The sequence below is a fragment of the Balaenoptera acutorostrata genome, chromosome 12 (genome assembly GCF_949987535.1).
Source record: "Balaenoptera acutorostrata chromosome 12, mBalAcu1.1, whole genome shotgun sequence".
Lineage (NCBI taxonomy): Eukaryota > Metazoa > Chordata > Mammalia > Artiodactyla > Balaenopteridae > Balaenoptera > Balaenoptera acutorostrata.
Window position 1 is genome coordinate 35,007,801 of NC_080075.1, and position 25,873 is coordinate 35,033,673.

Consider the following 25,873-nt stretch of genomic DNA (forward strand, 5'->3'; position numbering starts at 1 on the left):
AGCTCCTGTTTGAGCCCATCTCTGGCTTCTATCTTCAAGGGCCTTGGTCCATTTTGCAGGCAACGGCCTCTCTTCAGAGCCTTGCTTACCCCTGCCTGTTTCTTCTTAAAGCCAAATTAGTCTCATTCCTCTGGAATTCCACCCATTACAAATTTAGTTTTCTTCTCTGAGTCCTCCATATCCTTCTTGTTTTGAGGGGAAACCTCAAAAGAGACACCATGCTAGATCTTGACCACTGACTCCAGTGGAGAGGTAGAATCTGAGTGGGTTTGGGAGGTTGGCTGACCCGAGTTCAAATCCCAACCCCACCAATGACTAGCTGTGCAACCTTTTTGTACTTCCTAAACTCCCATTTCTTCTGTAAAATAGGGGTATTACCTATTTCACGGGATAACTGAGGGGATTATATGAGAAGGCGTGTCTGAAGCATGAAGCTTAGAGCAGGCACTGTAGACTGTTAATTCTCCTTCCTCTCCCGAGGATGGAATGGGACAGCGGATTCAGAAGACTTTGTTCCCTTCAGGAGGAGCGGCCACCTCAATGGCAGCCAGTTTTTCCCCACCCTGTCAATGACCCCTGTGCTAGAAACTGGGGCTCAGTGTCTGCTCTGGGGTTGCCTTGGTCACTGCCAAGATGTCACCCAAGTCTCAGAGTCTACAAACAGCTGATTTCAGTTTCTTAGACAAGAAGTTATGTGTTGTTCTAGATGGGCAGCCCTCTCCAGGGAACAAAGGTTCAGGCTCACCAAAGTCTTCCTTTCATGTACCTGAGTCTCTATGGACTGAAAAGTACCCGTCGTTCGAAAACCCTGCTAGGTTCACATTTCACTAACTTTTGATTAGTGTGACTTTAGGCAAATCTGGATTGAGGTTTCTTCTCAGGAAAAATCAGTGGTGTGAAAAAGATTTCAAGAAAGTAGTTTATCTACTCAAGTGAGCAAATCATGTCCGAGCATCTTAGAGATTTGTGTGAAATGGTGGCAATGGCCATGTCACCGGCCTCGCTTCCGTTCACCCCCTGCAGTCTGAGATCGTGGGGAGTTAGTGATCCTGACCCACTGAAGCCTCAGTCAGGTCAGGGGTGCCCAGAAGCTCTGCCTCACTTAGGCTTTCAGGTGGCTGACCAGGCCCTATGCATTCTCTGCCCTCTCCCATCAGTCACTCCCCTGCTGCCACCAACCACTGCTCTTCCTCTGCATGAACACGCCAGACCCCTCCCTTCCCATAGCCTCTGCACTTTGGTTCTCTCTGCCTGGCCTGCTCTCTCCCACACCCACCCCAACCCCTCCCACATGGACCTCCCTCGTTCCCTCCCCTCCTTCAGGCCTTTGCTCGAGTGTCACCTTCTCAGTGAGGCCTTCCCCAACCACCCTATGTAACACTGGAACCCCCTTCCTGAGCTCCCCAACCTCCTGCCCTGCTTTATTTCTCTCCCTAACATTTTCCACCATCTGACATAGCATATGTTTTAATTACCTTTTTGTATTCTCTGTCTGTCTCCACTAGAAGGAAAGCTCTATAAGCAAAAGGGCTTTTGTGTGTTTTGCTCAGTGCTATTCTCTAACAGCTGAGATGGTGCCTGGCACATAGTAGATGCTCAATAAATGTTTGCAGAGTTGATGAATAACATTAATATAAAAAGTTTAAAAATTTCTCTTAATTCGTTAAGACATGTTGATGCTTAAACAACCACTGTTTGGAAACAGTTGATTAAACTACTTAAGCTACATATTTAACTTTTCATGAATGTAAGGTAAAGCTTAGAGTGTTCACTAATTTAGTCATCTCCTCAATGCCTTTGCCCTGTTCCTCATTAGGCCCAACTGCTGTAGATAGCATCTTCTGTAACTGAAGTTTTATAATGTCACTTCTTTGGCAGAGGAGAACAATCCCTATTGCTTTTAAGATGGAAGGCGAGTGGCTGCCCAGGGCCCTCTGGACGTGACTTACTTTTCAATCTGTTCCTCATACATTTGCTTCTGTATTTCTATTTCCTTTTGCAGCTCCTGGACCATCCTCTGCAAAGATTCAAGTTCCTCTTCTCCGGAGTTCTTTTTCCCAGGCCCGGTTTCAGAGTTTAGGCTGGCAAGAGCATCTCTCTTGGAGTCACAGGCCTGGGATGATAGTGTACCGGCTTCATCCCCAGGGGACCCCGGCTGGGTGGGGACATTATCATAGGTGGAAGTCCGCTGGGAGTCGAAAAACTGTGGCACACCTTGAGACATCGTTCTCTTGTGCCCGTCCCCTGCCTTCCCCTCCAAAGGAGATGACCAGAACTCATTTTTAAAGATCTCTACTTTGCAGCTGTTGGCACCTTGCAAAGCTGATGTCAAGAAGCATTTCCGGTTAGGGAGCGTCTGAGTCCTTTTTCGTGACTGCAGCTTCCAATCTCCTGGCTTTTCCCTGGATGCTTTGTCTTCTAGACACCCATCACTTGGCTGTTGTCCAGTGGGGCTGGTTGCATCTGAGTCGCTGGCCTAGAAAAAAGTGGTCACGGATGTTACATGGGTTTTTCCCACACGTGTCACGTTCCCAAGATAAGGATTAGAGACTTGAAAGAAAGTATCTCCTGGCCACACACCTATGAAACTCAATTAGAAGACCATCTCTTAATTTGTCACATTAGTTGATTATCTGTGTGGCATTTTTCCAAAAGGATATTATACTTGAAGGAACTCATGCTCTAGAGGTAAACTGCTGACTAAAATCAATTGTTTGTTTGTAGTAAGGGACCCTAAACTAGGATTCTGTTATAACTTTAGAATGGGGGGGGGCTTTTCTAACTATGACCCAAATCCAGAAGCCATATAAGAATAATTTGATAAACTCAATCCACATGTGTTTCCATGACCCCCAAAATTAAAAATAAAACAAAGAAACCACCACATGCTAAATCAAAGAATGACAAACTGACAAAAATATTTGCAATGTATATCACAGACAACAGGCTACTCTCCATAATGCATAAAGTTCACAAAAATTGAGAAGAAAAAGACTAATATAAATATGGGCAAAGAGCAAGATCAAAGAGTTCATGGAGGAAAAATGCAACTGGCCCTTACACGTAAAAAAAAATGTTTGAACACTCTTGTAACAGGAAAAACTCAAATTGAAATTTAAATTACTGAAATATTAGTTCTCATCTAACAGATGGGCAATCCTCCAAAATCTGACAACACACTCTGCTGGCGAAACTATAGGGAAATAGGTTATTTCATGCATTGCTGGTGGAAGTGCAAAATGGCACAACCACAGTTTAACAATTTTAATCAAAATTACATACTACAAATCTATTTACCCTCTGACTCAGCAATCATACTTCTAGGAATTTATCCCAGAAATATATTTGCCTGAGCACAAAATGAAGCATGGCCAAGGTTATTCATTGCATCCTTGTTTGTAGTACAAAGGAGTAAAAGAAACCTGTTCATCTATGGAGGTTGGCTGAGTAGATCACGGTACATGCACAGAATGTAACACCACACATCTGCCAGAAACTTGAGGTTGTATGAGGTACTGCCTATGTATTGACATGAAAAGGTCTCCAGGGTATCTGTTAAACAGAAAAATTCAAGATACACAGTAGCATGTGTGTGTGTGGAGAGGGAGAGAGTGAGCATGTTACGCTTTGTGTAAAAAGGGAGGTAAATAACAATTTACACTCCTATCTGCTTATATTTGCAAAAAGGAACACTGGAAGGATAAAAAAGAAACTGATAAAGGCATGGAAGAATAAGGTGGGTGCAGACAGCAGAGGGAGCAGGAGTTCTAAACATATCTCTTTCTTTTGTTTTGACTTTCTTGAGTCATGCATATGTATTTTTAGATTAAATTAAAAAGGAAAAGATTGAGCCCTAAAATGAGAAAATCAGGGCTCAACCTGTCTGTCTGACGCTTCTAGCTCATCACCTGCCTTGGCAACCCCACCTGGAGTCAGAAGGACCTGGGCCCTGAGGTGCAAACTAGATCTAAGTCCCACTCTCGACCATTCTACTGCTGTCATCTTGGGACAGCTGGTCAACCTCCCTGAGACTCAGTGCCTCAGCTATAAAATGTGGATGATAAATTCTGCCCTACAGAGTAACGGTGAGGACTCCAGATGTGATCTGTTTAAGGTTCCCAGCACACTGCCTGTCCATTGCTGCCCATACTGTTACAATAAATACAGAAACCTGTCAAATGAGCACAACAATGGCTACTCTCAAAGATGTCTAGGATGATTTCATTATATGAAATAAACATTTCTAAATATTAATTTGATTTTAGAGTATTAGTAAATGCACTGTGTCCAGACAGGCATCACCCAAGAAAAATCACAATTACCACCATCTTTTTTCCAATACATTCTTAATCATCCTCGGGATTAACAGTAGGCAACTGACATTACCTGGCGAACTGGAAATTGTACATTCATTCCTTGACCACCCGTAAAGAATTATGCTGCTATATAAAGTTCACACATTCTTTTAAAAAATATTTGCCTCTATAAATACGTTAAAATATTTGAGCTTTGCAAATTATTGGCCTAAAGAGTCTAAATTTCAGAGTCTGCAGAGTTTTTTGACATTGTGAACGTGAGCCCCAACCCTTCAGTACAAATGAGGGGGTTGACATTGCTGAGACAGCTTATCAGGGAATGAGAAATATTACACAAACACATACATACTCTGAGAAAGGAATCACGTTTCATGGCTTAGCAGGAAACCGTTCTCTCTGGACTTTCACCCGGAATTTTCAACAACTCTCACTAGAACATTAACGCTGTGGTATGTAATTTCCCCATCGAACTTCCCTGGACTGAGTTTGAAAGGGTTTAGAGTGGGCTTTAGTGAGGACTCCCATTGCTTAGTCACTGGGGGATGGGCACACGTCACTAATCCCACCTCCAGGATACCAACAGAAACTAGATTTTGAAAGAGGCCAGGCTTTCAAGATTCATTCAAATGGGTCTATATCAGCTGTGCCCACTGCCACAGCATCACCCAGGGCTCCCTAAATCGCCGCTCCAGAGCAGCTCTTACATGGAATGACCTGGACTGAAGGAAGAGTCGAATGGAAGGAGGAAGGCCCTCTGCACCTTACCATGTTACTGACGCTGTCTGTCCTAGAAATTGGAGGGTCCTCAGTGGCATCCCAGCCCACAGAGCTTCGCGCCACTGGAGGTTTCTTGGGGTCATTTTTGGGGGCAGGGGGTGACAAGGGTGCATCCTTGGACTTGGGAAAGAGGACTTCGTGGTCTCTGATCATCATGGTCATCACTCTTTGGATTTGAGGAGTCCCTGAAAGAAAGAAGAAAGAGATTTGTAGTGCTGGACCATGGGGCAGAGGGCAGGTGGTCCTCAAGGTTCTCCACCCATGAGATATCTCTGAACTTGACTCTAAAACCACATGGCCCCAAAGGACCTCATTTTCTCCTCACAGGACCCTTCTTAATTGCTTGGGGTAGGAGATTGTGGTGAATGGGATGGGATAGAAGAAGGATATGGCAGTGGGGCGAAAGAGGGTTATTTTTGGCCTACAGTCCTCTGGATCAGTCTTTGATCAGTTTATAGGCAATACGACAGGAAAGAAAATGAAGACATCTTTCTCTCTTGATGTGATCCTCAATATGACATCTGATTTCTTATTGCACACATAGAGAATGCGTACCAGGCATACTGCCTCCCCCAAACCATGGCAGACATCAGTACTCTGTGTCAGGACTCTTGTTCACTGAACCAAGACACTACCTCAGAAGTCTTTTCAGCGCAGCTTTACAGTAGCCTCTTTGGGAGTTGCCTTATAAAATCACACTTGTTTGCTCTCTCTGGCTAAGGATGTTTAAAAGTACTAAGTGACTAAGAAACACTAACTAACTGTTTTCGTGCTAGCCTATCATACTGTGTGATGATTGGTAAATCTTTAACCTCTCTGCTCTGCTGTGACCTGGAAAATGAACATAATTCCTGCCTGCCTTTCACAGGGTTATTTTACAATTCAGACAAGATGATCAACGGAAAATGCTTGGCAAATTGCAGAGCAATTTGGTAGCGATGCCACTGTCTTTACTTCCTCTGCCCCTACCTTCACCACAGGACCAGCGTACCTCTCATGATCACAGCAGGGTCTTCGACCTTCGACCTGATGAGATTCACACCAATCACAGTAGCCAGATTGTCCACACTCATCTTGTTAACTCCACAGTTCAGCTGGATTTCATGGAGAAACCTGTGGGCGACCAGGAAATCCCAGAGTAGGAAATAGGAAGTTGCCACAAGGAAGCACTTCCAGGTACCCACAGGATCCCAGAGGTGGGTCTCAACTCTTTCCTTCTGGTCTCAGGAATGGGACCAGTCTGCTCTGACTACAAGAATTTAGCTTCCCCCTGAAAGATTCAAGATCAAGGAAGAAGAGACACAAGCAACCCAGCTGCTGATGGTGGCACTGGGGCCAGGGGTGGGTGAGGAGTCACATTGGCAGGAGACAGGGTCCAGTTCAGGGAGCTAAGAGGAGACAAGAAGGACTAAAATGGGTGTTTGACTATCCCTGGTCCTGACTTTACAGGCTTCTCTCCCAGGCTCTCAGCACCTATCCCAGCTGAGTATCCGGAGAAGAGAACTTCATCGTGGGAAGATTTCAGAAATGGGAATTCATGGTGCCTCCTTGGTCTCATCCTCAGGTTACACCACCAAGCATCTCAAATTCTCAGCAAGTGCTCAAAAACTAACACTGAATTTTTGCTGTAATCCCACATCTTTGAGGAATGAAGCTCTCAGATTCACTATTTTAAAAACCTGAAAAGATCAGAAAAAAACACTTCTAAATACTGTCTCTAAAACCCATTTTTAAGTGAATCAGCTGAAGCAACATAAAATTCCAAATACAGAGAAATTATCAAATAAGTGGTGGCGGCGGGGGGGGGGGGGGGTGTCCAAATGAGGAAACATTATGGAATATTATGGAGTCATGTATAATCCTACTTTGTGACATAGGAAAATGCTCACAATACAACATTTAGCCAAAAGGAGCAGGATACAAGTATATATATATATATTATTAAAAAATATATTTCTAATTTGGTATAAAAATTGTTTCCCTATATTTATATTGATGCATGTGATGATCTATCACAGAGACAAAAACATTCAGAAGGAAACACACTCAAATATTAATAGTGACTTTTTCTGGGTGAGGGGATTTGGGGAAATGTTCATCTATTTACAGTATTTTATATTCTTCTAGTTTCCAAATCAAGCATGTGTAACTCTTTTATCATCTGGAAACTACAAAAAATTATTAAAAAAAAAAATAAAACTAGGGCTTCCCTGGTGACACAGTGGTTAAGAATCTGCCTACCAATGCAGGGCACACGGGTTCGAGCCCTGGTCCGGGAAGATACCACATGCCGCGGAGCAACTAAGCCCATGTACCACAACTACTGAAGCCTGTGCGCCTAGAGCCCGCGAGCCACAGCTACTGAAGCCTGTGTGCCTAGAGCCTGTGCTCCACAACAAGAGAAGCCACAGGAATGAGAAGCCCGCGTGCCGCAACTAGAGAAACCCGCGTGCAGCAACAAAGACCTAACGCAGCCAAAAATAAATAAATAAAATAAATAAATTTTAAAAAATAAAGATAAATTTCAGCTATGTCTGACATGGAGATCCAGGCTCCCAACTCAGCCAGATCTGGGTCAATCCACATGCTATGTGTCGCCACAGAGACAGCACATAGCAGGTCCGTCCTCAGAAAGGGAATTAAGAAAGGTGGCCTGGAATGAATGTCTCTGGGGTGCTAAGTTATGGTCCAGAGACAGGAAGATGGGAGATGATTCTAGAAACATTATAAGAATTCTGAGTTCTAATGCCTGTCCCAGGACTGTGGGCAGCACCGGGGCAGGCTTGAAGGAGGAAGCATGTTTCCTTTTTATGCTGATTAGATTTTCCGGGATCCTTTCAATTGTCTTGGGGACACAGGAAACTACCTCAGTGCTATGTGAATAGAGTTGACCTTCCAGAGGTCTGGAACAGAATCTCTTGAGTTCACAGAGATACTCTTTCCTCCTCTAACTGGGGGATTCTTTCTGGTGTGGCTGAAAATTATGGAACTGATACCAGGTGCCTCTTACCTGCAGATGTAACTCAGGAGGCTATAGTTGTCTCGAGGAAGGATGGAGAGCTGCTTCATCAACTCCTGCTGAGCCTGGGAAGAGATTTTTAATGCCAGTAAAAGAGCCTGCTCACTTGCCAGCAATGGGACCCTGGAGCATAATTGGTGCACCTCTGCAGAAGCAACACTTTGGCAGTCACTCCTGTTCCCGTAGTTGTGTGTGTGTGTGTGTGTGTGTGTGTGTGTTTTAACATCTTTATCGGAGTATAATTGCTTTACAATGGTGTGCTAGTCTCTGCCCTACAACAAAGTGAATCAGCTATACATATACATATATCCCCATATCTCCTCCCTCTTGCGTCTCCCTCCCACCCTCCCTATGCCAAGCACCGAGCTGAACTCCCTGTGCTATGTGGCTGCTTCCCACTAGCTATCTATTTTACATTTGGTAGTGTATATATGTCCATGCCACTCTCTCACTTTGTCGCAGCTTACCCTTCCCCCTCCCTGTGTCCTCAAGTCCATTCTCTATGTCTGAGTCTTTATTCCTGTCCTGCCCCTAGGTTCTTCAGAGCCAATTTTTTTTTTTTTTTTTTTAGATTCCATATATATGTGTTAGCATACGGTATTTGTTTTTCTCTTTCTGACTTACTTCACTCTGTATGACAGTCTCTAGGTCCATCTACCTCACTACAAATAACTCAATTTCATTTCTTTTTATGGCTGAGTAATATTCCATTGTATATATGTGACACATCTTCTTTATCCATTCATCTGTCAATGGACACTTAGGTTGCTTCCATGTCCTGGCTATTGTAAATAGAGCTGCAATGAACATTGTGGTACATGACCCTTTTTGAATTATGGTTTTCTCAGGGTATATGCCCAGTAGTGGGATTGCTGGGTCGTTTGGTAGCTCTATTTTTAGTTTTTGGAGGAACCTCCATACTGTTCTCCATAGTGGCTGTATCAATTTACATTCCCACCAACAGTGCAAGAGGGTTCCTTTTTCTCCACACCCTCTCCAGCATTTATTGTTTGTAGATTTTTTGATGATGGCCATTCTGACCAGTGTGAAGTGATACCTCATTGTAGTTTTGATTTACATTTCTCTAATGATTAGTGATGTTGAGCATCTTTGCATGTGTTTGTTGGCAATCTGTATATCTTCTTTGGAGAAATGTCTATTTAGGTCTTCTGCCCATTTTTGGATTGGGCTGTTTGTTTTTTTGATATTGAGCTGCATGAGCTGCTTGTATATTTTGGAGATTAATCCTCTGTCAGTTGCTTCATTTGCAAATATTTTCTCCCATTCTGAGGGTTGTTTTTTCATCGTTTATGGTTTCCTTTGCTGTGCAAAAGCTTTGAAGTTTCATTAGGTCCTATTTGTTTATTTTTATTTTTATAAAACTTCTAATTTTGAAATGACTATAAATCCACAGGAAGTTGCAAGAATAGCCTGGAGAGGTTCACTGGTTTTGGTACTTTGTATTTTTTTTTATTCATCTGCAATTATGCCCTCCTCCCCGACTCGGAGCTCCTCTAAGGCAAGAACTATTTGATAACCATACTCAAAATAATTGTTTGCTTCATAAATGCTTGAGCTGTAACTCTCCAATAAAGAATTCGACCAGAACCAAATGGCCCCCAAGTCACTCTAAAAGTATTGTGAGAAGGAGGATGTTTCTGAGAACTGAGGTTTCACGCGATATGGTTTTGCTGGGAGCTGCTAGAACCCAGGGACAGGCTCACCAAGCTGGAAGGGAGGTGAGAGGCCCGAAGGTTATAGCTTCATGATGACACTGAATGTTAGAGACAGTCATACAAGGAATGCAAGTGCCAGGAAGAGGAAGGACAGAGAATTTTCTTTGTTCTTTTCTCTCACAGTGCCTATAGAGTCTGCAGTCACCGTCTACAACATCATGATTGTAAAAGGGCACCAGTGCACATGAGACACACAGGCTCTCCTCAAACCTGAGCAGCTCCTCCAGGAGAAAATGCACCCTATAGCCTGTCGGCCTGCATGCAGTGACTTGGTGCAGCCCCGCTGGATCTAGAATGCCTGCTTCATACTGATTCCCTCCTCTTCAGTTTAGTCAAGTAAATTCTTTGCAAAGGTTGCTTTAGACTCACGCCTCCCAGCGACTGCCTCTGCCACGTGTTCACCCATGAGAGAGGCTGTGATCCTTCACCCTGTCCAGATCTGTGTTACCAGGATTAGAAACTCTCCAATATGTTGAGATCGAGAAAAGTTGGGAGAAGCAAGTTCGGAGAATCAAGGAAGTTCAGGGGTGGGAGTCTGATTGTCAGAACTGCATCCATGGACCTCCTTTCCTTTCCCTGAAGCTGTGGGGCAAGATGTCACCTGAAACATTCATCTTTTTAGCCAACTTTTAAACCTTATTCCATAAAATTGTATTACTTTTGCAAAGGTGAGCTGATATGCCTGTATAAATTAAGACTTTCCGTATCCTCTTTTAACCCCCCCAAAATTCATAAACCATACACAAAGTATCCTAAAATCAGATCATGCAACCTAATTTTTGTGTTGGAAAATAGCTACAAAGGCTATAGTGCGTTAGTTGCATCCTTATCGTGCTCTTTCTTTCCTAATGCTAAAATATAAAACCACCTTTTTTCTTGTACCAGGATCTACTTAAATTGTGAGGCTCCTCCCTCTCAATCAGGATGGAAGTTCTCACAGCTGTACTTTCTTCCAGGGCTAGGGCACTAGCTCTTCAATGATTTTATATATATATATATATATACATATATATATATATATATATATATATATAATATATATATATGTATATATATATATATATATACACACATACATACACACACACATATGTGTGTGTGTATTATATATATATATATACTTTTTCTGGGAGCATACTATATAATAAATTCAGAAGTAGAGCAGAGACTAAACATCCCCTTGAATCAATAATTTTAAAATGTCACTCACTTGTGACACATATCCCATGGTCCTCAAAAAGATCCTGTTATTATGAAATGTGTCTAAGTTTGTGCTGTCTAATACAACAGCAACTTGACACATGTGACTATTAATAAAATAAAATAAAATAACATAAAATTAGAAACTTGGTTCCTCAGTTGTGCTAGCCACATTTCAAGTGCCTAGTGGCCACATATAGCTAGTGGTTACTACATTGGACCGTGCAGTTATGTAACAGTTCCATCATTGTACAAAGTTCTCTTGGGCTAAGTAAATAAACTGAGTCTCACAGAAGATGCATCATTTGCTAAATGGCAAAATCAAAGTTAAATTCATTGCAAGTGGGGCTTCCCTGGTGGTGCAGTGGTTGGGAGTCTGCCTGCCAGTGCGGGGGACACGGGTTCGAGCCCTGGTCCGGGAGGATCCCATGTGCCGCGGAGCAGGTGGGCCCGTGGGCCACAATTGCTGAGCCTGCGCGTCTGGAGCCTGTGCTCCGTAACGAGAGGGGCCGCGACGGTGAGGGGCCCGCGCGCCATGATGAGGAGTGGCCCCCACTTGCCGCAACTAGAGAAAAGCCCTCGCACAGAGGCGAGGACCCAACACAGCCAAAAAAAAAAACAAAACAAAAAAAAAACAACAACAAAAAAATTCATTGCAAGTTTTTCTGTGCACCACTTTGCCAGAGAGAACTTTTTTTTTTTAATTTTTTTTATTTATTTATTTATTTATGGCTGTGTTGGGTCTTCACTTCTGTGCGAGGGCTTTCTCTAGTTGCGGCAAGTGGGGGCCACTCTTCATCGCGGTGTGCAGGCCTCTCATTATTGCAGCCTCTCTTGTTGTGGAGCACAGGCTCCAGATGCGCAGGCTCAGTAGTTGTGGCTCACGGGCCTAGTCGCTCCGCGGCATGTGGGATCTTCCCAGACCACGGCTCGAACCCGTGTCCCCTGCATTGGCAGGCAGATTCTCAACCACTGCGCCACCAGGGAGAACTTTTAACATAGTAGTGCTAAACACTAACCTCCCCAAAGTGGGCAGTTAGACCCCTTTATTAGCTGTGTAACAAATGCATTCATGGGCCATTTAGTTTTGCAAATCTCGGTTAAAAACCATAATAGTTTTATTGTTGTCAGTCAGGTTTTCTTTTGCTGGTTGGCTAGTTTGTTGTCAGTCAGGTTTTCTTTTGCTGGCTGGTTAGTTTGTTTAACATGTTGACTATAAGGGCTTTAAGGAAACAATTTACACAAGGATCAAAATTCCTGCTGGTGAAGAGCTGCATGATGCTGCAGATGGGGACTGCAGACCCTACAGGCAGCTGCAGCTGAAAGGAACCAAGAAAAGCTCTTGTCCTTCCTCTCTCTGGCACATGTGTTTCTTGTATACCCATGCATGACACGCATGGTCATCGCAGATCTAGAACATTTGGACCTCTCACCTGCCCTCCAGGTGGGTCAGTCTGTCTTTTTGTCCCAGCGGGTCTTAGCAAGGCCATATTGCTTGAAACCCTTCTCAGAAGCATCCTCACTCTCTTACTAATTTTAGAGTGACTTGGGGGTATTTAATGATAGTCCAGTACTTTGTTGGAGTGCAACATCCCATAAAGGCTGTCACCATGATTGGCTTCATTGGACTTTTGTTGCTGAGAGTTCCAGTTTGACAAAGTATCTCACCAAAAGTTATGGGGTTCACCCATGACCCGCTGTTGCTTGCCTACCAGAATAGTGTTCAGTAACCTTCACCTTCTTCTGAAGCAGGACAACTAACTCTATTGAGATACAAACCTTTGCCTCATCTGCATTCATGAGCTGCCCACAGAGCAGGAACCCCTCATACTGGCTCCAGGGAACCACTGGCTCTGGGAGGTCTCGGAGGTAGAGCTTCAACAGGGAGGCTACCGTGTGCACATCTGTATCTCTGGAAAAAAACAAACAATGTTTTTTGAAAACAAACCTCCAGAACTCTCCTCACCTCCCCCTTGGTGATCCACTGAATAAGATCCCAGCTTCCACAAAGAAATTTTGCAGAGAAGCAGAGTCTGATAAAGATGTATCTGACCAAAATATTTTTGCAACTCCCCCTTCTGGAATAATAACCCCCAACACCTTTTCCTTTATCTCTTCTACCTAACTGCCTCAAAGATAAGTTTAAGGTCTACTCTTCCAATAAGCCTGTTAAACTATTCTAGTCTTCATTGCTTTCTTCTTTCTCCAAGTCACTTAGTACAATTGAGCATTCTCTACTTAGTCTCTAGTTTTTCATGTGGTAACACCTTATAGCTATGACCCATTGATCTCTTTATCAGAGAGCTTAAAATAGGTCTGGGATTCATTCATATATTCACACAATCATTTATTCAACCAATGTGTTGAGAGAACTTACTAGATGCAAGACACTATGTCAGGCACTGGGGTTTCAGCAGTGAACCTGAGGGACCCACAGGATCCCTGTCCTCATGGAGTGACAGAGCTATGAAGACTCAAATGTTACCAAGTCATTACAATACTGTGTGGTTAGTGAGATGACAAGGAAGTCCAGGACTTGAGACTGCATGGAAATGTAGAAAAGGGACACCCAACGCAGAATTGGGGAACCCTAGGAAACTCTTCAGACAAGATAGGAAGACTGATGAGGAATTAGAGCATGGGGTAGGCAGCATATCTTTCAGCCTGGAGGATGGAGACAAGACTGGATGAACCATGGCCCAGGAACCAAACCTGGCCCATCACCTTTATTTGTACAGCCTGTGAGCTAAGAATGGATCTAACATTTTCAAATGGTTGGGGAAAAAACTCAAAAGGAGAATATTTCATGGCATGTGAAAATCATGTGAAATTTGAATTTCAGCATCCATAAATAAAGTGTTATAGGAACATAGCCATGCTCATTCATTTTTGTATTGTCTTTGGCTGAATTCTGGTATAAGAACAGAGTTGAGTAGCTGCAGCAGAGACTGTCTGGCCTGCAAAGCCTAAATATTTCATATGTGGCCCTTTAAGAAAAGTCTGCTGATCCCTGGTATATGGAGCTATTGTGTTTATTCCGCAGCTCTATGAGAGAAAATGAGTCTGAGTATACCATATACTTGAAACTCATTAGTGAAATATATTTGTTTCAAATCAAGAAAAAGTGGTCATGCACCCCAATGTTCATAGCAGCACTATTTACAATAGCGAAGACATGGAAACAACCTAAATGTCCATTGACAGATGAATGGATAAAGAAGATGTGGTATGTATACACAGTGGAATATTACTCAGCCATAAAAAAGAGTGAAATAATGCCATTTGCAGCAACATGGATAGACCTAGAGATTATCATACTAAGTGAAGTAAGTCAGACAGAGAAAGACAAATATCATACAATATCACTTATATGTGGAATCTTAAAAAAATTGATAAAAATGAACTTATTAACAAAACAGAACTAGACTCACAGACATAGAAAACAAACATGGTTACCAAAGGGGAAAGGGGGGGTGGAGGGATAAATTGGAATTTGGGATTAACAGATACACAATACTATATATAAAATAGCTAAGCAACAAAGACCTACTGTATAGCACAAGGAACGATAGTCAATATCTTGTAATAGCCTACAATGGAAAAGAATCTGAAAAGGAATACATATATACATATGTATATATATATACATACACAAACACATATTTATATGAATGAATCACTTTGCTATACACCTGAAACTTTGTAAATCAACTATACTTCAATAAAAAAAAAAAAAGAAAGAAAGAAAAAGAAAAACTGGTATCTGTAAGAGACACTCCCAGTAGTATTGTGAAAAGCTGTGATGGGGCAAGAGGTCCAGCTGATCTGAGTGTCTCTTGGGCTTCAGCAATGGGGACATAGAAGCGGCTGGGCTGGGTGGGATCACATCCTGGAGGAGGGCCGGGAGGGATGGATTTGGGCAGGAGAAGAAGGCAGGCATTTGAGGCCTCAGAAACCAGAACATCAAGGCTTCACTGCGGAGTTCTCTATCTTGACGTTTCATGTAAATGTTTTCTTTTGGGTTTTTGACAGCCAGTGTTTGGAACTGTCTTCTGGAAAGGTTCCCCACTTTGCAGCCTGTGAACTCCACCTCCAAAGAAGAACTTGAGCTGGCACAGAGCCCTGCCTCTGCTCCACTGCTGCCCTCAGGAAATCGGGGGTGGGGACCATTCACTTAAGGTGGGGATTCTGGAGAAGCCTTCCCTGCTGAGTCACTGCCTAAAAATACCTTGGCAGAGCCCTCTCGTCAAAATGCAGGAGAAGTTCCCCAGAAAATGGCAGGACAACAGCCAGCTGACACTTTGCCCGAGCAGCATTCTCCTAAGTCCTAAAATCTCCTTTGTCCCAAATCCTCTGCATCGCAATCCACCCAGTGGGCTTAATCAGGGTCCAGGGTCTCAGGTTTGATTGAAGTCTCTTCCTCACCCCACATCCTCTAATCCTACTCTGCAAATGTCCCAGGAATCCCTCTAGGCCTCACTCCCTGTCCTGTTCCAGAAGGCCATGGTCTTTTGCCAGGATTCTGCCAGCCCCTATCTGGCCTCCTGGCTCCACGACTCCATTCTCCAATGCACTGTCCGTCACTGGCACAGCCCCCAACACTCAAAACATACCCACAGAACAAATATGGAAAACAAAGAATTTGAAATGAGAAAAACAGTATAGATGATACATCAAGAACCAGAAACTTTTGAAGAGAAACAGCAATAAAAAAAGACAAACTCGGGGCTTCCCTGGTGGCGCAGTGGTTGAGAATCCGCCTGCCAATGCAGGGGACACGGGTTCGAGCCCTGGTCTGGGAAGATCCCACATGCCGCGGAGCAACTAGGCCCGTGAGCCACAATTACTGAGCCTGTGCGTCTGGAGCCTGTGCTCCGCAACGGGAGGGGCCGCGATAGTGAGAGGCCCGCGGACCGCGATGAAGAGTGGCCCCCGCTTGCCACAACTAGAGAAAGCTCTCGCACAGAAACGAAGACCCAACACAGCCATAAATAAAATAAATAAATAAATAGACAAGCTCTATAGATAGTTCAATCAGGAGAAACTAATAGCCAACATTAGAAAAGAGAAAGGGGTTGTAACCACACATATAGGATTGATACCTCAAAATTATCATCAAAAAACACATTAGCCATCTAAATCATCATAGAATATTGCAACCCACAGAAAGCTTCCCAATTCATTTTGCCAGGGGAAGATAATGCTGCTTGGTCTGGCTAAGTCCTCAGGCTTGTTTATTGTCTCAGCTTAAGTGTCATTTTTGGGGGGGGCATTCTACATCCAGCAGACCATGTCAAAAGCCCCCTGTTGAAGTGAAAAATGATGAAAAAATGAAATGAAATGAAAAATAGATGAAAAATGGCATTAATACCATCTATTTTTCATTTTTTGGCATTTAACACAATGGAAAGTCTACAGTTATGTCTTTAAATTTTTGGTTTAATGTTTGTGCCCCTATTGTAACAGAGCTAGATCAGATGTCATGCTTATAATCTAAGTTTCCAGCATGACTTTTCCTGAGTCTGCTTTTCCTCCAACCTAATGGAACATCCTTATATGATGTTATATGAACTTCTGAGTTCAACGCCTGACCCATCAGAGATTAGCCAGGGCCTCTCAGGTGGTCTGCCTACCCTTCCCTTGTAGCACTGACCTTCTAATGTGGCATGTCTGTCCTTTACTCACAGAAATATAGGTATAGGAAGTGTATTGTGTATTGGCAGTATCCATCCCAGTAGATGGATAGCCATCCCATAATGTTTATATGTTTAATGAGTGCCAGATACATCCAGTAGACTCTACCAAGTAAGAGCGCCTTTGTTTTTCTTCATTCTAGTGAGGCAGTTTGGGGGAATCTCTGGTGGAACTGCATACATGACCTATGTAGAGGATCTAGGTGAGTACCCACATGGGTCACATGGACCCAAGAGTCATCCCTGGGAGGATTCCGAAGAGCCACAGGTCACCCTTCCTCTTTCTGGATGTGTAAACTATTTTCCTCAGTTCTAGGAGGTGGAGCTATCATGACAAGGTGTGGTAACTCTCCTCCCTCCAGCCCCAAATACTTCATAGAATCAAAGACTCCAAGTCTACCACCCAGGCTGACTTTACAGATGCAGAAGCTCAAGCCTTGGGCAGGTGTTTGGCAATCCCCACAATCACCTCTAGTCCTCCTGGCTGACTGTTCTCATTGCCTTAGCAACAAGCCATCTGTATGTTTTGATCAACATAAAGCTAGTTAAAAACATAAAAAGAAAAGTGAATATAAAGGTAGTGAACTTGATCGAATCGGTGCCTGATAATGAAATGTGACTTATGGTCCTGCTGAAAGCTCTCTAAATTTGATGGCCATAACCTGCTCTAGTTCCAGTAACATCTTCACCTGCTGCTTTCCTGATAAAATACAGCACCTTGGTAAGTTAACCTATTGCATGCCAAGGGCAGCAAAGACAGACATATGGTGATCCAAACTAAGACAGTGGCTGTGAGAATGGAGAGAAACAGACGGGTCTCGGCGATGTTTCCGAGGGAGGGTGGGCATCGTTGGTGATTGGAGTGGGAGGTGAGGGAGAGAGAGGGTGAGACGGTCCACAAAGCACCACACTTAGCTGTTCACGATTTTCCCAGGATCAGCCCGAGTCCTCTATCACAAATAAGCTCTTGGGGGGATTTCAGCCTTTGGAAACTGGAAGAGTTCAGGCCCGTCTCACTGAATCTTGGTTTATGGGCTGCCGATTTGGAAAGAACAGTGGCTCTTTCTTGCCAGCAGGACAAGCGCGTGCAGGCAACTGGGGCAAATATTGCACAACAGAAAGAAAGTATACAATGTCGGGTGGCGGTTGTACCTTCTGAGCAGGGCAGAGAAGGAAACCTTGGCAGGGTGGCTGCAGCAGCAGGGGCGGGAGGGGGATGGTGGAAGAAATGTCGTTGCACCTGAAATGCCCCGAACAGGACTGGGCAACCTCCACAGAGGAGATTGGGAGAACGCCAAGATGTTGGTATGCACTCCCTCCCAAAGGGCTCAGAACCAAGTTCAGAGTTGCACAGAACTGTGGTCTCCCAAGTTAACAAGAAGTCCTGGCTCTGGCCATTTCTGGAAAGCTGAGGAAGACCATGGAGCCCTTGGATATGGACATGGTGCCTTATCCACCACCCAGAGTCGGCACAGCCAGCTCAGCAATTCTCCACCCCTCATCCGCTCCGAAGTGCGTGCCTTGAGCTAAGTCCCATCTTTCTCCCTTGGTCCACCCTTCCCCTCCCACCATATCCTAAACACCTCTTGACTGCCCTGCAAGGCCCTAGCTCTAGTTCACATCATCTCTCGCCTAAATGGTCAGAATGCTCCTCTAACTGTGTTCCAGGCTCCCAAATTCTGAGTTATGAGCAAAACAAAAGGTTCTTTCTGTTGCAAACCAGGGCTTTTGGAAGCATCTGTGAGAGTCCCATAGCTCAACTGGTAGAGAGAGGTCCTTTCAGACAAGCAGGCACGGGCGAGGCGAGGCAAGGAGGGCATACCTGTCAAAGGAGGGCCGCTCCCCCGCGTCAAAAGCATCTCTCAGCTGCTTCACCAGGTTGTCCTGCCCAGGCAGTCGGAAGATGCCCTCTTCGTTCAGGCCGTGCTCCAGGATGAACTCGGCACACTTCTCCACCAGGATGGGCACCAGGTGGGGGCCGAATTTCTGCTCATAGGCCACGGTCTCATCCAAGCGCTGGCCAAACACAGCTGGGAAGAGAAAAAAGCAGAGCTCGCCCATCACTCTGACTTCCCTTGGAGGAACGGATAGGTCAAAGTGCTCTGTCTATTTCTTGATTTTCTGCAATGATACTAAACAAAACACAGAAGACAAATCACACAGAATATTTCCTGGGGCTATATATTGGGAGCTGTCCACTTGAAGCAGTCTGTCAGTCTTTTTCTGTTTGTCCACATTTATCATATTTAAAATAACAACTCACTTTTAATGAGTGCTTGTTTTGTGCTAGGAAATTTGTACACCTTTTCTCATTTAATCTTGATAGGAATCCCATGAGATGTTGGTATCATTGTGCCCGCCTTCCTATGAAAGACACTGAGCCTTAGAGGTGCTAATGAACTTGCCAAGGTCAGGTGCCAGGACACAGTACCATCAGAATTCAAGCCCAGGCAGTAAACTCAAGAGAAGCAAGCAGGCCATTTTGAATTCTGCTTGTGTCATGTAGCATTAAAGCATAATAGTCTATCATACGGATGTCTCATACTGTATTAAACCACTGCGGCATTTTAAATAATTTACGTTGTTTACCGGGCTCTACTATTATGAGCATTGCCACAGAGAACATGGCCACCCCCCTAGCAGAGTTCCTGGAATGTACATAGTGCAATGTATAATTCCTAATTAATTGCTTATTGATTAATTAACATTTGGATGGATGAACATAGGCTTTTCCTTCTTTTGGACTATTTCCTTAGGGCCAATCCCCACATGTAGAATTACTAGTTCAAGTGGTTGGAACATTTTAGTGACTACAGTATGCAAATTGCTTTCCAAAAATATTTTTCCAAATTACACTGCCTTCAGTGTAATTCCCTCCCTCCCTCCCTCCTTCCTTCCCGTCCCTCCCTTCCCTCCCTCCCTCCCTTCCCTACCCTCCCTCCAGCATGTGTGGACCAGCTCCACCGAGCCCTGCCAGCACTTGGCTCTATAATTTCCCCACCCCAGCAGTGTAACAAGGTTAGTTTATAAATCAGGACACTGGTTGGCTGGGCCCCATGGGACCCCAGGGCCCCATGCCCTTTGTGTCCTGGAGATTCAGAAGACAGTCATGGTTTCAGCTCTGTCCTGCCTGGCTTTCTCTCTGGCATAATTAGGGCTCTGTTACACTGACCACTCCAGTCGCTAGGACACTGTTCCCAAAGGCCTTTGGTTTTCCCCATGATTCTCTCTGGTTGGTCCCCTTTATCCAATCTCTAATTAATGCGGATGCCACATGTAAAGAGCTGCAGCAATCTCTCTGGAATCCACCGTGTCCTCCCCACTTCCCACTGCCCTAGGCCAGGCTGGACTCCTCTCTCACCTCCCCCTGCTGTGGTCTCCTCTCCTGTAATTGTTCAAAACCCTCCTGCTACTTAAACAACTGGTCTACCTGAGCACGTTTGTCCTTGTTTTTAATAGTCACCCACTTCTTCCCCAATTGCCACAGCAACGATTTTCAAATTACCCCTCAAAGCTCCAGGGGTTCCTCAGAGGCCCCTCAGAGGCTGAGAGGTGAGAGCATTTCAGAGGAGCTGAGCAGGTGGGCCTCTGTCCTCCCTACTCCAACCCGACCTGCTGGGCTGTTGTCTGTTTTACTTACAGCATTTCAGTGAGACTGTTTGCTTAAATATTCCTGTGGCTAAAATTTGAAAACCAGGTTGGCATTTGTACTGGCTCCTACCTTCCTTTCTGCCTGATCTGGCACCTCAACCTGATGATCTCAAAGCCCACAGTGCCCTCCAGTCTTCATGCCCTTGCTGAGGCAGTCTGTTCATCTCTCCCTTCCCTGTCTACTAAGATTCTATGTGTTCCTTGGCCCAACTCAATATCATCACCTCTGCCAAGCCTTCCCTGACCCAGCCCAAGGGGCTCCATTGCCACTCTGTACACCTGTATCCCTTCTGTAATATCCCAATCCCTTTTCCACTGTGCTATTATCATTTGTAAGTACTGTGCCCTCTGCAAGACTGTACGCTTCCTGAGGCCGGGAATATGGAGAGGGGGTCTCTTGGCATTATCGTGTTTAGCATGGGGCCTGGCCCAAGGTAGATAGTCAACCAGCTTTGCTGAATTACTTAATCAATTATGTCATCTTTAAGCAAGTGCTTTCCGTGATTCATGACAATTTGGGCATTTCTATAGTTTAAACAATAGTAGGGACCCCATCAGTAAATGAATTCAGCTTCACACTAACATCTATTGAGTGCCCTGCACGTGTTAACAGCAGGTCACGTGGAATGGGTTATACAGAAAAGGAGGGACAGTAAGATGTGGTTCTCGCTTTCAATTAGCTTACTACCAAGTTATGAAAATGAAAGGACTCCATGCAAAATAATGAGAAACAATTAGAAGATGTGAGGAACTATACAGCATTAGGTTTCTGTTTGTCTGTGAAAGGAGCTAGATAGATATTTTCACCAAACTGGAAGGAAATGATTAAAATGATCTGACTCAAAACATAGACGAGGAGGCATTTGTAAAATTCCCTTTGAGGGGTCCAGGGAGGGCACCTCAAAGGGAGAAGCAGATGTGTTTCAGAGCAGTTGAAACTTGGGCTCAAGGAGCCCACTGGATCCCCATGGAGAAAGATACTGCAAACACAATGGAACGGTGTTCATGGGGACATCAGAGCTGTCAAACATGAGCTCTATCTCTGAGGTCCCAAGGCAGACGATCTGGAATCAAGTTCCTTCTTCCAGCCCTCTGCACAGTCAGTTCACCAGCTTTTCTCCTCAACCGAGTCTCTCATCCATGTCCTATGTTCATCTTCTCTTCCTCCCATGCCCACAGTCAGGCCTTTCAATGTCATTCTCCCCGGGACACTCATTTTCCAACATTCCTTTTCCGTCCAGCATCTCTACCACCCCCTCCATGCCTTTCTCAGGCCACAGAGGTACCGAGCATACCGATCTCCATAAGACCTTTGGTCCAAATCTTCACCACGCAATCCCCTCCCCTCTGCCTCAGCAGGTGACCTTGTCTCCTCCTTCCTTTATCTCCCTAAATGAAGGACATCATGAGAGAACCCCCAGATCTCCACTCTCTGCCTCTCCTATCCTTCCTCCTCTGTCCATCTGCCTGTCCTCTCTCAGGGGAAGAAAATTACCCTATGCTTTCCTCTAAGATGATATTTCTTGAACTGTGGGTTCCATCCTTTTCCACCTCTTCTAGGTCTTCAATCCTCTTTTATATCTTAGATTGAAAAAGCATGTGAGTCTAAATCTTTACCAATTTATTAAAGAATCATCTCCCACCCCTGCTCTCATGCAATCAACTAATACCTGCCTTTCTTCTCTTCACCAATATGCTCATAGAAAAACATGTCTACTTCTGGAAAGAGTCATCCACCCTTATAGCCTCTACTGTTTCCCTTGTTATTCATGTAAACTCTCAATCCATCTCAACCTGGTTTCACAAGCTGCATCTTCCCATCCAATCTGCTCACTAAGATTTCTTGTGCCCTCCTAATGGCCAAATCTGACCTATGTTCATTCCACACTCTACTGGTCTTCTCTGAAGACTCTGATGGTATTGATTCTCCTTCCTTCCTCAAGACTTTCTCCTTATGTGGCTGTGAAACCGTCCACCCTCATTCTAGTCTCATCTCTCTGCAGCCTCCTCTGCAGGCTCCTGTACTTGCCCTTCCTCCACTTGCCCCTTCAGTGTGTCATTTCCTAGCATTTCAACTCAGACTTCTCCTCACTCTAGATGTTATCCTTGGGAAAGTTCATACAACTCCATGCATTTGGATATCACCTATAAACTGACACATAAATCCGCATACCTGGTCCAATCTCTCTCTATATATCATCTCTATCTCCCTCATTTCTTTCTGTCCCTCTTCTGTGCCTATAAGCCCAACATCTGATGGCAGTTCTCCCACTGTCTTCTCCAATCTCACTCTCATCCCGTCCCCAACTCTTCCATATCACTGCTTCTCCTACACACTTCCGCACAGACACTAGCCTTCAGTCAATCAAGCAGTCAAGCAGCAGGCACTTTCCTAGGCCTTGACAGTACAAAGCCATTAACGCCAGGTACCCGCCCTCAACTAATCCAGTTAGAAAAAGGGTGAGCATTAGAAGTATCTGCAACAACCCTCCTTCCTTCTTAACAGATCAGGACCTTTTAAGTCCCCTTTAAACTGTTTCTCTTCTCTATCCTTGCTCGTACTGTCCACATTATTGTAATGGTTTCTTTTGCAATTCTTTTTCTTGCAAATTCCTTCCACTGGAACTCATGAAATCATTTGGCAAATATAGACTGAGCATCTGCTGTGGACCAGCTTCTTTGGTAGCTGGAGATTATGATAGAAAGAAGGAAAAATAGTCTTTCTCTTAAAAACTCTGGAGTGAAAGCCCTCCCTCCTCCCCACCTGGAAACCTGATTTTCCTGCAGCCTGAACTCAAACACCTTCTTCTAAGAGAGAATTGGTTACTCCCTCTGCTGTGCTCATGGCGCACCGTGTGCATACTTCATCACTTCTCGTGTCCCTTTATGATGATTTCGTTAAGCATCTCTCTTCCACTGGACTGTGGGCTCCTCGGAGGCAGACAGCCCGCCTGGCTCACCATCTATTTTTACCTCCTGGCACAGAGCCTGCCATATGACAGACTAGTTCTCAAAATGCTGTTACCTGCTGTCTTCCATTCCTCCTGTTGCCCGTCCCTTCTCTCCTAAACGTACTCTGCTCAGCATTTCCTCAAACTTGGGCTTGTCAAAGAAATCAATGGCCTCTACATTTTTAAAATCCAGGGTCAAATTCTTAGTCTTTATCTGAACTGCTCCATCAGCAACATGTGACCCAGCAAATCACCCCTCCTTCTTGAGACAATTCCTCACATGACTTTTGGTTCTCCATTTATTTCTTTGGCCTCTCATTCCCTGCCTCCTTGGATGATTCCTCCTTCCTCCCTGTCCTCTAAAGGTTGCAGTGTCTCAGGCCTTTCCTTCTGCATCTGCATCTACTGCATAATCTCACGGCTTTAAATATCACCCGTATGATATAGACTCCAAACTTTCCATCTCCAGCCTAGAAATCAGGCCAAGTTATTCTTACCAAGAAATGACCACGACCTGCTCTAGAGACATCAGGACCCACAGGTCCCTTCTAACATGAGAGAAAGGGCATCCTTGTTTGTTCAGTTTGTCTAGGTCAGGGTTGGTCACTTTTCATCTCACATCGCATATGATGAATTCAGAATCCAAAACATCCCTGGAACTCCAAAGACCCAATCGTGAGTTCTACCTACCGCTGACTTCTGGATCCTGATTGCTACCCTTTGATCCTGGGTGGACATGAAAGAGCCTAAATATAAGGGAATAGATGAACCAAAAAATCCAGGGAAACTAGGGAAGGGACCAGTGAAGGAGGAAGACAGTAGACAGGTACTCAACGACCATTTCCCACCCCAAGGATTCCAAGAGGTGAAACCCAGCTCCCCTTTCTGTGCCATGCCCTCCTAGCTTGCACTCAGTCCTTTAGGGAACTAGTGCCCTACTGCTCTTTTTAACCTCTGCCGGCCACTCATCCACCCGGAACTCCTCATCACTTTGGACCCGTCACCATTAACAGACGCATTTCCATCTAAACAGGTACAACTCTTAATTAATTATAATATGTAATCTAATTATTAATACATTTAATTAATTAAGCTAATGTATGACAGACTACCCTAAAAGCTTTCATGTGTGCTCTCATTTAGTCCTCATAAGAACCCTACAATTGTTCCATTTTACAGATGAGAAAACTGAGACTCAGATTAGGAATCTGTCCAAGGTCATATTTGCCCTGTGATTCTAAAATCGGTACTTTAATCTTTCTCGTTTAAACTCAGTGGAATAAAATTGTCTAGGTGAAATTTCAGACGGCAGCAAGGCTCAAGGGAAGAGAGAGAGGGGTAAGCTGCGCAGTTTCTGCTCACAAGCCATCCTCCATTCTTTACTTCTTAAGCCCTCTCCCCTGATTTGCTGGAAAACCCCGGAACACTGTGTTGGTTCCGTTACGCAAAAATTAGCTGTCACCTCCTTTCTAACCTAGCTCCTACTTCATCATCGCTCCAACACTCTTGGATTCAGGACAAGAGCCCCTCCCACCCCACCTCCAGTCCAGCCCAGGTCACCGAGAGCCCGCCCTGCCCTTCTCCTCCCTCTCCCCACTGGCCCCATCCGCAGAAGCTCAGCCCCAGGAGGATGCCCCTCTCAGACAGGAGAGGGAAGGGGAGCTGGGTGAAGTGTCTTTTCATGGAAGAATTGAATCCCAAAATAGGAAAGAAATACCTTTCTTTTGGAGCTTGGGGGTTTTCTTCCTGAAATTCCAGCAAAAGAGCAGTGCCAGGGCAGGAAAGCCACAGCCCAGTTCCCACTGCGGCATCCTGGGAATATGAGGCATGGCGGGGGCCGAGGAATCGTACTTTCTGCTGGGCCAGGCTCAGACCTTCCCTCCTCCCCAAGCTGCAAGAACCGTCCCCTCTTGCTTCCAGATCAACACATGCTTGTCAATACTGCTTCAGGTTCAGATTCCGGCACTGAAACCATGGGATGTGTCGGCACCTGCCCCGGCCCTCCCTTCCTCCTTCCCACACTACTTCTCCTCCCCACTCACCTTTACACACATGACTCTTGGCTTTTAAAGAGTGAACATAAAGCTGTCAAGGCCCCCGCAATAAAAATAAGTGCCTCCTTTTACTTAGCAGCAAATTGTCAACTGCCATTCAAGGAATACCAGGAAGGTGGGTTAAAAAAAAAAAAAATCCCACACACAGCCCTTACCAACGTCGCTCCATATATCAAAGCCTCTGGCAGGAACACAGGATTTCACTTAGCGCTGATGAAGCCAGCCTACCCTTCCCTGGAAATGACTGAGTTGCATGTGGCTCAGTGGAGCATTCAGAGAGAAGGATCTTGGAGGTGGGTTGCCGGGTAAAATGAGATGATTTCCCCCCTCCCATTGAGAAGATTCAGCAAAGAGTGCAGCAGGCCAACTAGACATGCCCAGGAGACTTGAAATGGACTCTCAGCCTCATGGGCAGGATAGGCAGGGGCAGGGAAGGACTGCCAGGAAGTGTCCTGGGCAGTGTGATGCTGCCAGCC

At 44.7% G+C, this 25,873-nt stretch overlaps 1 protein-coding gene across 2 annotated transcripts in view; it reads right to left on the bottom strand.

Moving 5' to 3' along the window:
• The window catches only part of ARHGAP25 (Rho GTPase activating protein 25), an 88,929-nt gene that overhangs the window by 2,271 nt on the left and 60,785 nt on the right, over window positions 1–25,873 (bottom strand). For both annotated transcript variants that reach the window (XM_007189771.2, XM_007189770.3), the window contains 6 exons: window positions 18,564–18,771; window positions 12,828–12,960; window positions 8,104–8,177; window positions 6,085–6,206; window positions 5,082–5,278; window positions 1,950–2,476 (listed from right to left, as the gene is read on the bottom strand). In XM_007189771.2, the coding sequence (XP_007189833.1) occupies window positions 1,950–2,476; window positions 5,082–5,278; window positions 6,085–6,206; window positions 8,104–8,177; window positions 12,828–12,960; window positions 18,564–18,771 (1,261 nt within the window). The remainder of the gene's footprint in view (window positions 1–1,949; window positions 2,477–5,081; window positions 5,279–6,084; window positions 6,207–8,103; window positions 8,178–12,827; window positions 12,961–18,563; window positions 18,772–25,873) is intronic.